We start from the raw sequence: 12,773 nt of genomic DNA, 5'->3' as shown, positions 1-12,773 counted from the left end.
CTTATATGACGTCATAAGTGCAGTTGCATCCTGATTGGCTCATCGGTTTTTGGAGTTCTACTCCTTTAAAAAATAACCGGCTCGATGTAAGACTGTAATTACACTAAATTGTGTGTATTTCGTGTGTTTGGTGTTTATATGTGCGTGTTTTATGGACCCGTGTACACGTGTAGTTATTTCATGCGGTAGTATGCGGATGGAGACGAACCCGCATAGTGGCTCCGCCCTTTTTGTTTAGTCCCCGCCCACTCTGTCCGGTAACTAAAGCTTGGAGAGGGTTGGGTCCCATCAGACGCACTGATGATCAGAGAGGCGGAAGCGGCGTGAACTTCCTTCTCACTGATCTCGAACAGGTAGGGTTCTCTCCTGGTTCTCCTGGTTCTCTCCTGGTATAAGCAGTGGGGGTTTTTGGTGTAGACGTTTTGCTGGTGTATTTTGTGTTTCTTTCTCTGAGTCGCTGTTTAACTGAGGTTTGGGAATCGAACACACGACTGTTACATCACACGCACTTGGCCGGAAAACGTGACATTGAATGAAGTCGTACGGCGTCATGGCCACGCCCCTGCTCGCTTCTGATTAGCTGCCAAAAACTCGGTCGCTTTGTGCCGTTCCCTTTTCGGCGTCACGACTCAAAAGCGAGCAAAGTGACGTGCCCGAGCAGCCAATCGGCGCTCTGCGTGGGGGCGTGGCTACATGTGTTTCGCTTGACTCGGTCGATTGGTGTTGGGTGTCTGTACACACCTGAGCAGTGGCCATGGTACAGGTGAGTCCATGCGGGAGGGTGGATCCTAATGGCAGGGTTTCTGTATTTATATACTTTACTATCTATCAATGTGGTAGAGGAGAAAATGGGAGATTTGTGTTTGAATTCTTTTGTTTAGTATCTGCCTGCCTGCCTATCTCTATCTATCTGTCTGTCTGTCTGTCTATCTACATTTCTGTCTGTCTATCTGTCTACATTTCTGTCTGTCTGTCTACATTTCTGTCTGTCTGTCTACATTTCTGTCTGTCTGTCTGTCTGTCTACATTTCTATTTATCTGTCTATTGGTCTATCTGTCTATCGGTCTATCTACATGTCTGTCTGTCTGTCTGTCTGTGTGTCTGTCTGTCTGTCTGTGTCACTGATTTGTTCGACTTTGATATGTGTTGACTTCAGACTATCATTCTAATAAGCAATATACAAAAAAAAACCAAATAACAAAACTTTGACTATTTTAATGAGGTTTATTGCAAATCATTGGTAAGCAAGAACTGAACCAGTGGATAAAGTAAGTTGGAGTGTTTTTGTGCACTCAGAGACGTGTTATATCAAACATCTGTATCAAACATCAAATAGACCATAATAATAATAATAATAATAAGTAAAAATAGAAGTGAATTTCGTGATCTTTTCTTCGTCGATTCAGATTAGCGGAAGTAAACGAGTAAATGTTTGCACTAGAAAATGTGTGTGATTGTTGTTGTTGTTGTTGTTAAAGAATATGAACAACTTTGCTTTGGGCTCAGGAGCGTCTCACCTGTCGGAGTTGAGCTGGTGACCTCTAACTCACCTCTCTGGAGTGTTCCTAACTACATGTACAGTACCTATGCAGTGTAGGAGGGGACGTTTGCGAGGTTCCTTTGGATGACACGTTGTTAAGCTTTATATAGCCATCGAGTCATCAAAAAAATAATAATAAAAACACTTATCGCTTAATGGAGGCATGATAAAATCATTTGGAACCCAAGTTACATCAGACGAAGGCGGCATGCACGGAGCTTTTCGCTGACTTTAGATGTAGGATAAAGGTCAATAGTTTTCTTTTTGTCCACATTAAAAGGTCATTAAAAAGCGGAGAAATGCTGCTTTGTCAATTCTTAACCTCACAGTGCACTTTGAGCCTAATCACTTTCTCTCGTTAATTCTTTGTTTGATGTTTTAAATACAGGAAGACACATTCCGACTCTCGCTCATGCATGTCCACTTTCAGCTCACCGTCACTCACATCTCTATTGTTACGAGCCGGGTTTCGCTTGTACGTTTCCCATTTAAACGATATGGTTGTAGTTAATTCCGATCATACCACAGACTAAAGGACATGCTGACTCATCCAGACTCATTCAGCAAATAGCTGAAGGATGACTAAAGGCGTCCACAACTCGGGTCGAGGCCTCGATCTCGTTACAGCCGTCGTTTCCGCTTCGTTTCAGTAGGAACCTCTTTTTAGAGTTCGGCACGAGTGTGATTTTTATCAGATTGGAGAAGACGATCCTTCCTTAAACAAAGCTACTATGGAGATGCACTTTGTTCCCCCTGCAGTCACACACACAGCTCTCTCTCTCTCTCTCTCTCTCTCTCTCTCTCTCTCTCTCTCTCTCTCTCAGTGAAACAATCCACTGAATTCTAGTGAAATCGTCAGGGATTATCGCACAGTTAACACCTTGCATGCCTTACACCTGATTAGGAACGTGTAAAGAATAATATACATAAATGAGGATGAGAACATCTCTGGGGACTTTTCCTCCTGAGACATGGATGGACGAATATATGTATGTTTACAAAAACGTTCAGGTTGTCGTACGACCTTCGATGCCTTTCATGTTCTGTTGCGTGTTCGCTTCTATGTCTTTAGCATGTGAAGGCCATAGAAAGAGAAAGAATGGGAAAGTTAGAGTTTTTCGCAGCACACAGAGGAGCTTTGTATGAAATTTGAGATGTTCTCCCAAGGTGACATTAGGTGTGTGTGTGTGTGTGTGTGTGTGTGTGTGTGTGTGTGTGTGTGTAACCTGCTTCAGAACTGTGTTGAACATAGAAACAATTTTCAAACCCGTTTGCTGTATCGGAATCCGACTCAGCCGCTGGACATTGCAAAATCATGCCTCAGGTTGAAGAAGTTCTTGTTTATTTGTAACGTCTTCCCATCAGATGAAGATAAGATGGATGTTTTGTTAAAATCCTTATTTTTTTATTCGAAGTTATAAGATAATATAAAAAAATTGCACCTAATAGTGAACAGATCACAAAACGTTTGTAGGGTTGTTGGTTTTTTTTTTGGCATAGTGAATAATAAATTTGGAAAGAAATCCAATATGTCGAACCCTCAGAAGGAATGATGGTGTAAGGGTGGGCCTCTGGACACAAGCTCATGGCCGGCGTGTTGAGCGATGCAACTTTCCGTCGAGCACGTTTTTCAGTTTTTTTTAATTACCCGTAACAATGCAGAACGTTTTTTAGTTGCTCATGTAATGCCTTGAAGCTGCAAAGTGTACGTGATCGAACCATCGTCACGTGGAACTCGACTCGTTGGAGATTTAAATGCAGGAATTTTGAAATAAAAGAAAGTAAATATCCCATTTTGGCAAATCGACACATGGCGAAGTATTACGAGAAAAAATTACAGCATCACTTTTTCATAAAGACATTGTACGTCATCTGGTTAAAAATGAGTACATCACGTCGCCATGGCGATATACCCCGTAATATTTATCGATCACCACATGTTCAGTATCGTACAACGCTTCGGACTATGGGAACATCTACACTCAGCTCCTCCTGAGCGTCTCCATTTCTGACAGGAAGTAAATGTAATACATTCCTGTGCTCAAGCTTTCACACGTTTCTGTACTTTACTGAAGTGTTTCCATTTGGGAGATTTTTACTGTAAATTCACTACATTTCAAAGTCAAATATCTGACAATTTACTCAACTACGTTTTGTGAAATCGTTCCTTTCTATTTATGAGGATAAAAACGTAACTGGTGAAACACGCGGCGAGTCACCAATCGGGGTCTCTTTTACACGTGTTCCGATCCCCGACGTCCAGTTCAGCATCAGTTCAACATCAAGCAGAACATTTTATAGAGGAGTAAATGATGAAGAAACTCCAGACTGGAACTCGCCATAACACACGTGACCCCAATTACACGTTTTTATTGAAGTAGTTGAAAAGACGTTAATTGTAATAGAAATCAATCAGTGTTTGACTCATAAATATCATTCTATTAATAGATCAGTGTGAAAGTTGAAGTAAAGACTCTTGTGATAAAAATGATCATAGGAACATTATAGTTATAATAAATCAGTACTTTTGAATACTCATTTGAAGGCAAAAACTTTTGTACTTTTACTCAAGTGACAGTTTAAAGGGACGCTTTTACTGGAGTCACATTTTATTGAGTGGATCTACTTTAACTCTACTACATTGTTTGTCTACTTCATCCACCGCTGAGAAAATGTGATCTCTGTAACTACTGGGTGAACTGCTGACCTCCAGGGAACATCACAGGTTTCTAGGGTGGAGTAAAAGTCCGTCCTGCCTGCAGAAAGATCTTCTTCTCTGAGAAAGATCACAGAAAATGGGTTCCAATAACCAGAAAAGGTTGGGATGGGTTCCATTTTTCTGAATTCTTCAACTGTTCTGTCTGAATAAGGAAAGTACGATCCCTGGTCTAAGAAGGAGCAAACCTGACGTGGAGACGTGGTCTTCTGGGGCGTTGGCACGTGATTTAGATTTCTTCTGAGACCATTTTTCAGCATTTACTCCAGAGAGGGTTTCAAGCATTTTGCTGCTGTAATCTGATTGGCTGATTTAGATAACCGCATAAACTGGAGAATGATACACAGTCAGGTTTTTTTTTTCTTCTTTTTGTACATCAGAATCCCCTCTCACGTGACCCTCTGCCTCGTGTTTTCTGCTCTATGATATAAAACCCAGACGGAATAAGTTCAAACTATGACTCGGGCCAACGGGTTAGAAAGTGCACTCGGTTTAAACGTATTACAAATCGCTATAATCACGGCGTTCTCTCGTGTAGCAGCACAAAGGAGAACGTCGTTCAAAGGCACAATAGTGTCAAGGTGAGATGAAGTCCCAGAATATCCCGGGGACAGAAGAGTTTCTTTTCTTCACATAAATACTCGAGGCGGTTTGCATGTTTTGCATTTTATCGAGTGTAACGTGGAGGAGAAGAAGATAAAGACCGAGGCCTTTGCATGGCTGATTTTGCTTGTAGGTAAGGTGGGGTTGGAAAGAAGGAAACATCTGTCTTGCCCTCTCTCTCTCTCTGTCAATCTCTTCTTCTATCTATCTGACTTGTTTATCCACTAGAGGTAGAGTGACTGGTCCAACAGGCTCTGGCTGCCTAAGAAACAGTGCTGTTTGTACACTAAAGGTAAATGCGTCTCGCTGGATACGGAACACTCCGTACCCTCATCACTGATGGCTTTCAGGTAACTGGGACACTTTGAATTGTATTAGGTAGACCTTTGAACTCTTCGTTGGATCTGCGCCGTCCCTCAGGCAAAAAAAAAAATCTTTCTTTCTTTATCTACTGAAAACCTCTCGAGCTCCTTCACAACACCACACACAGCCAAAGGTCACTTTTCCCAAAGATTTGGACTTGAGTCCTTGCGCCATTAGTGATGTGTTCTGTTTGCCTTCAAGGTCGTAAAAGATAATCGCACGCTCAAACGTGTGAAGAAATCCAGCGTGCTAGCACTAATGCTAACCTGTCGATCACATGACCGCCGTGTCTCCACGATGACGATCGGCCTCCTTCTTTAATGGTTATTAGGGCGAGTGTGTGTGTGTGTGTGTGTGTGTGTGTAATGTTCCGGTTCACTGCGTTATCAGGACCGTGTCTCGCTCTGGAGGTTCTTATTGGGACATGGTAGTGTTCGATGATTAATGCGTTTAAATCCAGGTTCTGGCGTATTAACCAGCATGTTTCGAGGGCAGCTTTGTGTTTCTAGAGACTTGCGTGCGGCTCTGGATGTTGCTTTGTGTACGAGGGTGTGTTTCTGTGTTGCCGGTGCAGAACAATAGGCCCCTTCATGATAACAGAGCGACTACTGATTTCTTGCCCTGCGCTGGCGCATAATCCTCGGGGGTGAACGCGAGCGGTGCAGGTCAGGCCACGGTTCTCGGTTTAGCGATGGGAGGACGGACACCGAGGTGGGAGGTTTGAGGCACGTCTATTTAGGCCAAGTTGTTATTAGGACTCCACTTTTTCCTGGTTGGAAAAAAAAAGTTGCAAAGTAGGACTTTTCCTGCTCCTTGTGCATACACATAGTTGCTTCCTCCCTCTCTCGCTCTCACCCTCTCTCGCGCTCCCTCTCTCTCTCTCTCTCTCTCTGAGGCAGTTATTCATCTACGGAGTGAGTCAGGGAGGGCGGAGTTTCAGAGGCCAGCAGTACCAGTCACCCTGTTGAATCTCACTTTTTTCCTCTCCCTCTCTCAACTTCTCCTTTCTCTCTTTCTCTCTCTCTGTCTCTCCCTCTCTCTCTCTTTCAGCACTCTGTGTAACCGTTCAGGCCGTGTTTTACATCTAACCTGGGGGAGCAGTAGAACTCGGAGTCTCCGCAGCAGCCTCTTTGTGGAAGCTTAAAGGTTAGTAAAACTTTCTCCGACCACAGTGAAACGCCTGACGGAGGTTCTCGCAACACTTCCTGATACAGCGCACTTCTAAAACTAGAACTGAAGCACAGAGTTATGTAGAGTCATGGCCTGGGTTTGGTCGACTGTGTTCTGGATCCTGCTGTGTTTGCTAGAAAGGTGATCGCAGAGCTTTGAAGCGAACACGCCCCGTTAACAGATGCCGGTCGGAGTGTTTGTCTTGTTGCTTCAATACTCAGGGATTTCCACCCCCTCCCTCTGTTCATCATTAACTCCAAACCCTTTTTTTTCCTTTTCCTTTTTTTTTTCCACTGCATGATTCATTGGCAGGATGCTAGTGACTTAGTCTGAGCCTCGCCCCTTATTTTGGGCTTTGGCTCTAGTAATCATGCTTCGACTTAAAGTTCAGACGTTTGTAGGTTAGGAAACGCTGAGGGTTTTCTCATCACAGCTGTCTGTGGAGATGTTGTTATTTGTTGTGCCGTGATGGACTGTAATCACATGACGGCCATGCGACCGAGGGACTTACTCCGTCTCTGGTGTGTCATTTCACGCCTGCTGGTGAATTCAAAACCGGCAGGACTGAGAGGGTTGAGGGACTCGTTCACGATGTATTAACTACACATAAGCTGGCGTGAACCAAAAACAATCTCGGACTAAAGTCACAATATCACCTTTAATCCTACAAATGTAGTGTGTTTATGTATGAGTTTTCTTCTGAGCGTGGATTAGCTCACCAGATGCCGATTCCAACATTCCTGGTGTGATTCTGGGAAAGTTCAGACCTCGGAAGCTTCTTCAGCATCCATTAGTTGCTACAGGAACTCGCAAGTATATCGCAACAATCTTAACATGAACATTTTGGCTTCACTGACACGTGTCATATGATCTACCCAGACATCTGAATATAAGATCCACGTTCTACATGTGGACGCTGTGGGTTTTCGCAACCCTGTTGTGTAACAGGAGTTCTTACCCACAGTGTGAATCTCAAATCTTTCTGCGATCGTTGTCTCTCAGGACGAGATGTCAAACCGCGACGCGTTCCGTATCTGATTGTGTACGAGATCGGACCGAGCGATGCACGTAGCGATCAAAACTCGTGTCCGAAAAACTCTGCTAGAGTTCGCAAGAAGCCTGAAACGTGCTAAAGAATTTAAGGTGGGCATAAACTGTGATCACGATCGCCCAACGTTACGTAGCGCTAAAGCGTTCACACCCTCGATATCACTTACACATGGGTGGATATTGTGGGCTTTTCTTTTGTCCCCCTGATGTTATTGGGTCAATCTCCTCCTCAAGTCAATACAGTTTCCTTGTGAAACCAGGACACGGAGTTAATAATGAAACGCAGAGGAATGCTGCTGTTCTTTAACTTTCACGAGCGATGTTAAATAAGTTCACGCCAACAAATGCTGCCTGGTGGGAGATTTACATCTTTACAAATGCGATAACGCTGTCATGTGGGCCTCGTTTCAGAGATTCCAGCATCAATCCAGATGATCTTTTGGACCAGATAATGATGCAGTTCAGGTCTTCAGAAACCTCCCATCATTACTATGTAATGACACAACAAACTAGCGTACGCATCTCTCAGGATTATAGTATTATTTTTCGGTTCACGTTCCGAAAACGCACCACAAATCCACGTTCACGTGATATCGTCGCTCCTCAAGGTCATAACCGAAGTCAGTTCACGAGCAGAAATTGCGCAACAATACTACATTGATATGTATTTAGGAGCAGCACGAGGTTAGAGGTTTTTACCTGATTCTAGATCCTTGATGGGGTTTTTTTTATTCCTGTGTAATTTGTGTACACAGAGAACTCTGGAAGCGGAGAACTCTGGAAACGGAGAACAACTCTGGAAACGGAGAACTCTTGAAACGGAGAACTCTGGAAATGGAATTAACCGAGTTAAACTTTGAAGATGATCATTTCAATGCAGAGAGTTGGAATGGTGGAGGTGGTGGTGGTGGTGGTGGTGTAGGAGTTTGTGGTATGTGGCTTTACAAGGGTGGACTCTGTAGACCACATCTGCTGACATCGAGTGTTCGTTCCACTACATTATTTGGACACACATTTTCTTTCCACCCATCACTCAGTGATTTTTCTCCTCACAGCCACACCTGCTTCTCTCCTCTGTTTACCTAAAACATGGCTGTGACTCAGTCAGCGCGATAAGGACGACCTTTTATACTTCACTGTGTGTTTTATAAAGTAATAATGCATCCAAGTTCATTTCTGACATTTATGTGTGTGTGTGTGTGTGTGTGTGTGTGTGTATGAAAGCCAGGCCATATTTGTCCTCAAGCTGTGCACCGCCCTCCTTCTTCCCTATCTGTAACTCCTCCCTTTCATCATCAGACCATGTCTGGCGAGAGGAAGAAAGAAAGGGATGTTTATACGAAGGAGGGATGTGGCTGAGAGCCGAGTCACTACTTATTATTTCTTTCGCTCACTTGGGCGTGTCACGTGTCTGCACCATGCGAGCCAATTATTATTATCATTTGCTCTTCATTACTGAATCCATTTAGTGTGTGTTTTATTTATTTCTTGGAATGGAATAAAAATGTCATTAACAGTGGGAACGGTTTTTCCACAGATTTTGCACTAGCCCGAGGTACTTCAGACGTCTGCGAAAATGCTGGAGACGGCCCGAGACAGAGTGCTGGACATGTATGACAAACTCTTAAAAATGAGAGGTACGTGTCCCATTACGGATTCAATCTATAAAAGGAAACGTCTCATTGTTTCGTTCTTGAAAAATTGACTCTCACTTCTAAACGAGAGAATTAAAACACGCGAGCAAATCCGATTCCAGACCGAACAAAGAAATCTGATTGGTTTGATGAAAATTCGCAGCGTGGCCACTCGGATTTAAAGACTAAATCGGATTTGCTTGGTGACGTGAACAAAGTCTGAATTTCTGCTTATGGTGTGTGTTTGTTTTTTTTTTTTCCCCCACCTCCAGACCCACGGCTGAGCGGATACCTGCTGATGGAGAGTCCCGTCAGCATGTCGGCCATTCTGCTCGGCTATCTCTTCTTCGTACTGTACGCGGGCCCTCGATTAATGGCCAAACGCAAACCCTTCGAGCTGAAAGGGCTCATGATCGTCTACAACTTTTGCTTGGTTTTTCTGTCTATCTTCATTGTATATGAGGTGAGACAAAGGACTGGACCTCTCAGTCCACATACTGATGTATTCAATCCCCTGCCTCACATTGCAGTTAATGCTTAATAAGCGGCTTTTGAATGAAATTTAGGTTAGAATTTGTCATATTTTCGTTTTTTCCAACTGGACGCTGCCATTACTGGCTCACTACATCCTCAAATCCTCGTTTAAAAAGTGCTGAACTGGCTGAAACCATCGTCTCGAACATACAGCATGAAGTGCTTCCCATTATTCTAATCATCTCGTCTATACTTCCGCCTACATTCCCTTAATTACCCGTTTTATCCTGCGAAACCAGAGCCTGTCCCGGTTACACTGGGCATGAGGCAGGAAAACACCACACACACACACACACACACACACACACATTCATAGCTAGTGGTGTTTGATCTTGCTGTGTTTACGGGGGAGGCAGGAGGAAACCCGAGCATGAGAGCACCAATAAAAACCCGACGCAGCTGAAGAGGTTGAAAAGCTGCACAATAAATTAAAATTCATTTCACTCACGATTTCGTGAAACGTGATTACGTGAAACGTGATGCAATGCAAAAAAAAAATCTTGATTTGATGAAATTCTGGTTTGCATATTGTGCAGGTCGCTGAGATCAGCTCCATCCTGCTCGAACGCAACGATCATAACGACAAGGTTTTAAAATTATCCCTTTGCATTGTCTAGTTCCTGATGTCAGGATGGGCTACAACATATACGTGGAGGTGTGACCCCTGCGATTACTCCGACAGCCCTCAGGGACTCCGGGTCAGATCTGGTCTCTATCGTCTCATTGTTCTTTTTTTTTTAATGTATATAATTGCGTGTATTAAAGGACTTTTTAATCCGTAGATGGTCCGAGTGGCCTGGTTGTTCCTCTTCTCGAAGTTCATCGAGCTCTTTGATACGGTACGGTGTTTTTATACGTGTAGACGTAACTTCTAGAAAAGATCTTGAGCATTTCTTCATTTAATCTGCTTGCTGTTTGTTTAGGTGTTTTTTGTGCTGCGTAAGAAACACGGTCAGATTACGTTCCTGCACATCTTCCACCACTCCTTCATGCCCTGGACCTGGTGGTGGGGCGTCAGCATTGCTCCTGGTGAGTGCTTCAGGATGGTTGAATGTTGGTTTCAGTGGTAACAGTGTACATTATATGACCTTCTGGATGTCTGTGCAGGTGGAATGGGCTCGTTTCATGCCATGATCAACTCTGTGGTCCATGTGATCATGTACTTCTACTATGGCCTCTCTGCTGCAGGACCACGATTCCAGAAATACCTCTGGTGGAAGAAATACATGACAGCCATCCAGCTGGTAATTCTTTCGCGAACATCTGATCAATTCTTCTCATACATTATATAGACAAGTCTGTGGACATCTGAGCAAAAGATTAGTATGTGCTAATTTATCTGTTAGAACAACCGGAATGGGTTCCTGGGGTGCAGTCAGCGTTCACAATCATCCCAAGTGTTGGATCTCTATAGCAGGAGATCTTCATAGAGCTGGTTTTGTGTACGGGGACATGGTCATGCAGGGAAAAGTTCATCCAAAGACGTTCGAGACATTGTTTGAGCAAAGACTTGAGGGAAAAATCGGTTGTCCCAATACTTTTGGCCACGCAGCAGGTGATTTAGGGCGATTTTAGAAATGGAGACATTTTTATTGGCTGCTTACTGAATAAAAGTGCAATAAATAGAGCACAAGAATGAAAGCTGAAATGGGGAAGAGAAAGAGGATGAGGAAAAAGTACTTCCCTTTTAAACCGAAGATGCGAAGTTTTGTGCGAAGCATGCCGGTGGGTTTTAAATGCCATTCTTCCTAATATGGAAACCAGAAATGAGGTCAGACAGCAGGGTCTTGTTTCTGGTGGTAGTGCAGTTTTTTCATTAACATGACGCGGGTCGTTTCCGTACACGTGACCAAATCGTATCCTCTCACAGGTGCAGTTCGTCCTGGTGTCCCTTCACGCCACGCAGTATTACTTCTTGACCAGCTGTGATTACCAGGTGCCAGTGTTCCTCAACCTCATCTGGGTGTACGGCACCTTCTTCTTCATCCTCTTCTCCAACTTCTGGTACCAAGCCTACGTGAAGGGCAAGAGGCTGCCCAAAAGTACCGAACAGCCCAAAAAAGGCAAGTCGAGCATCAACGGCCGCATCAGCGTCCCGAACGGAGCCTCGCTACTGGCCAACGGCAACGGCGTCCATCACGAGAACGGCTTGTCCAACGGCAAGAAGCATTACGAGAACGGTAAGATGAAGAAAGCCTAACGTCCGAGAGAGAAGAACGTCCAAAACGAATGACCGCGAGTGCCTGCATTTAAAAACGCCATGGATTCCAAAGAGTGTTTTGGGACTTTTTTTTTTTTCTTGTTTATTTCGCAGTTTTACGATGCACAAATACATGGGGAGATGAATAAATCTGGGATCCCTGTTTTTTTTTTTTTTTTGATGATTGTTATTAATTTGAATTGTTAATCTATAGAAAAAAAAATTCCGAGCACAATAATATGAAGAGAAGAGATTTAATGACTGGTTGTGTTCTTCACTGATGATGGTGCTCACCTTGTCATGAGTGAACGCACTCCTCAGACTCCCACACGGCACTGTACATTTCTCTTAAGACAACCTGAGCTCCAGCTGTAAATACTGTAGGTTTACTTTACTGTCAGAACTAATGGGACGGAGAAGGTTCTACGTTTAGTTTTTTTGTTCGTTTCGTTTTGTTACTGAATTATATTGACTTGAAAATATCAAAATAAATTCCACTTAAAAATGACGTTTTGTGATTGTTATAATTTCTTTTTATTAGTAGTATTTTTCTCGTATTTGCATAACATCTTACAGGGATTTCTTTACACGTCCTCGAACAGTATGTACATTGATTGATTTATTTTTTACACAATTCTTTGATACGGTGTGATTATTCAGAAGTGATTGTTAGTTGTGTTTGTCTGCTGCAGGGCTTTTTTTTTTTTTTTTAATTAGTTGGTTGAGCAACATCTCATTGTCTTGGAGTGTCGCCACTGCATGCTTTCAGATTCTTCAGTAATCTCAGTTATGTCAAACATGTAGGATGACAACAAGAACTCCATTCTCTTTTTTTTTTTTTTTTTTTTTTTTTTTTGCTGCTCAAAGGAGCTGTGGAGATGATAATGTGCAACCTACTGTGTGTGTGTGTGGGGGGACAAGAAAGAACAAAAAAAAAGACAAAAGTACACTCAGTAACAGAA

At 43.2% G+C, this 12,773-nt stretch overlaps 1 protein-coding gene across 5 annotated transcripts; it reads left to right on the top strand.

Moving 5' to 3' along the window:
* The first annotated feature begins 211 nt into the window (after positions 1-211).
* On the top strand, positions 212-12,319 carry elovl1b (ELOVL fatty acid elongase 1b). 5 transcript variants are annotated; one of them, XM_046857007.1, is made up of 9 exons: positions 224-353; positions 6,274-6,369; positions 8,981-9,080; positions 9,350-9,540; positions 10,229-10,309; positions 10,394-10,450; positions 10,535-10,640; positions 10,719-10,855; positions 11,482-12,319. In XM_046857007.1, exons 3-9 carry the CDS (start codon positions 9,020-9,022, stop codon positions 11,809-11,811), a joined length of 963 nt encoding a protein of 320 aa, XP_046712963.1. In that variant the 5' UTR covers positions 224-353; positions 6,274-6,369; positions 8,981-9,019; the 3' UTR covers positions 11,812-12,319. The 5 variants fall into 5 exon arrangements, with proteins under 5 accessions (XP_046712965.1, XP_046712963.1, XP_046712964.1 ...); XM_046857008.1 differs by lacking the exon at positions 224-353 and adding an exon at positions 721-763; XM_046857009.1 differs by lacking the exon at positions 6,274-6,369 and having other exon boundaries at positions 212-353.
* The last annotated feature ends 454 nt before the right edge of the window (positions 12,320-12,773 follow it).

The sequence above is a fragment of the Silurus meridionalis genome, chromosome 9 (genome assembly GCF_014805685.1).
Source record: "Silurus meridionalis isolate SWU-2019-XX chromosome 9, ASM1480568v1, whole genome shotgun sequence".
Classification (NCBI taxonomy): Eukaryota; Metazoa; Chordata; class Actinopteri; order Siluriformes; family Siluridae; genus Silurus; species Silurus meridionalis.
The sequence above is the reverse complement of the archived record's forward strand: the minus strand, read 5'-3'. Positions and strand labels throughout refer to the sequence as shown.

Coding starts and splice junctions, on each gene's coding strand:
- elovl1b (XM_046857009.1), top strand. CDS start 9,020: ATGCTGGAGACGGCCCGAGACAGAGTGCTGGACATGTATGACAAACTC. Junction 9,081..9,349: donor CAAACTCTTAAAAATGAGAG/GTACGTGTCCCA, acceptor CCCCACCTCCAG/ACCCACGGCTGAGCGGATAC. Junction 9,541..10,228: donor CTATCTTCATTGTATATGAG/GTGAGACAAAGG, acceptor TGCATTGTCTAG/TTCCTGATGTCAGGATGGGC.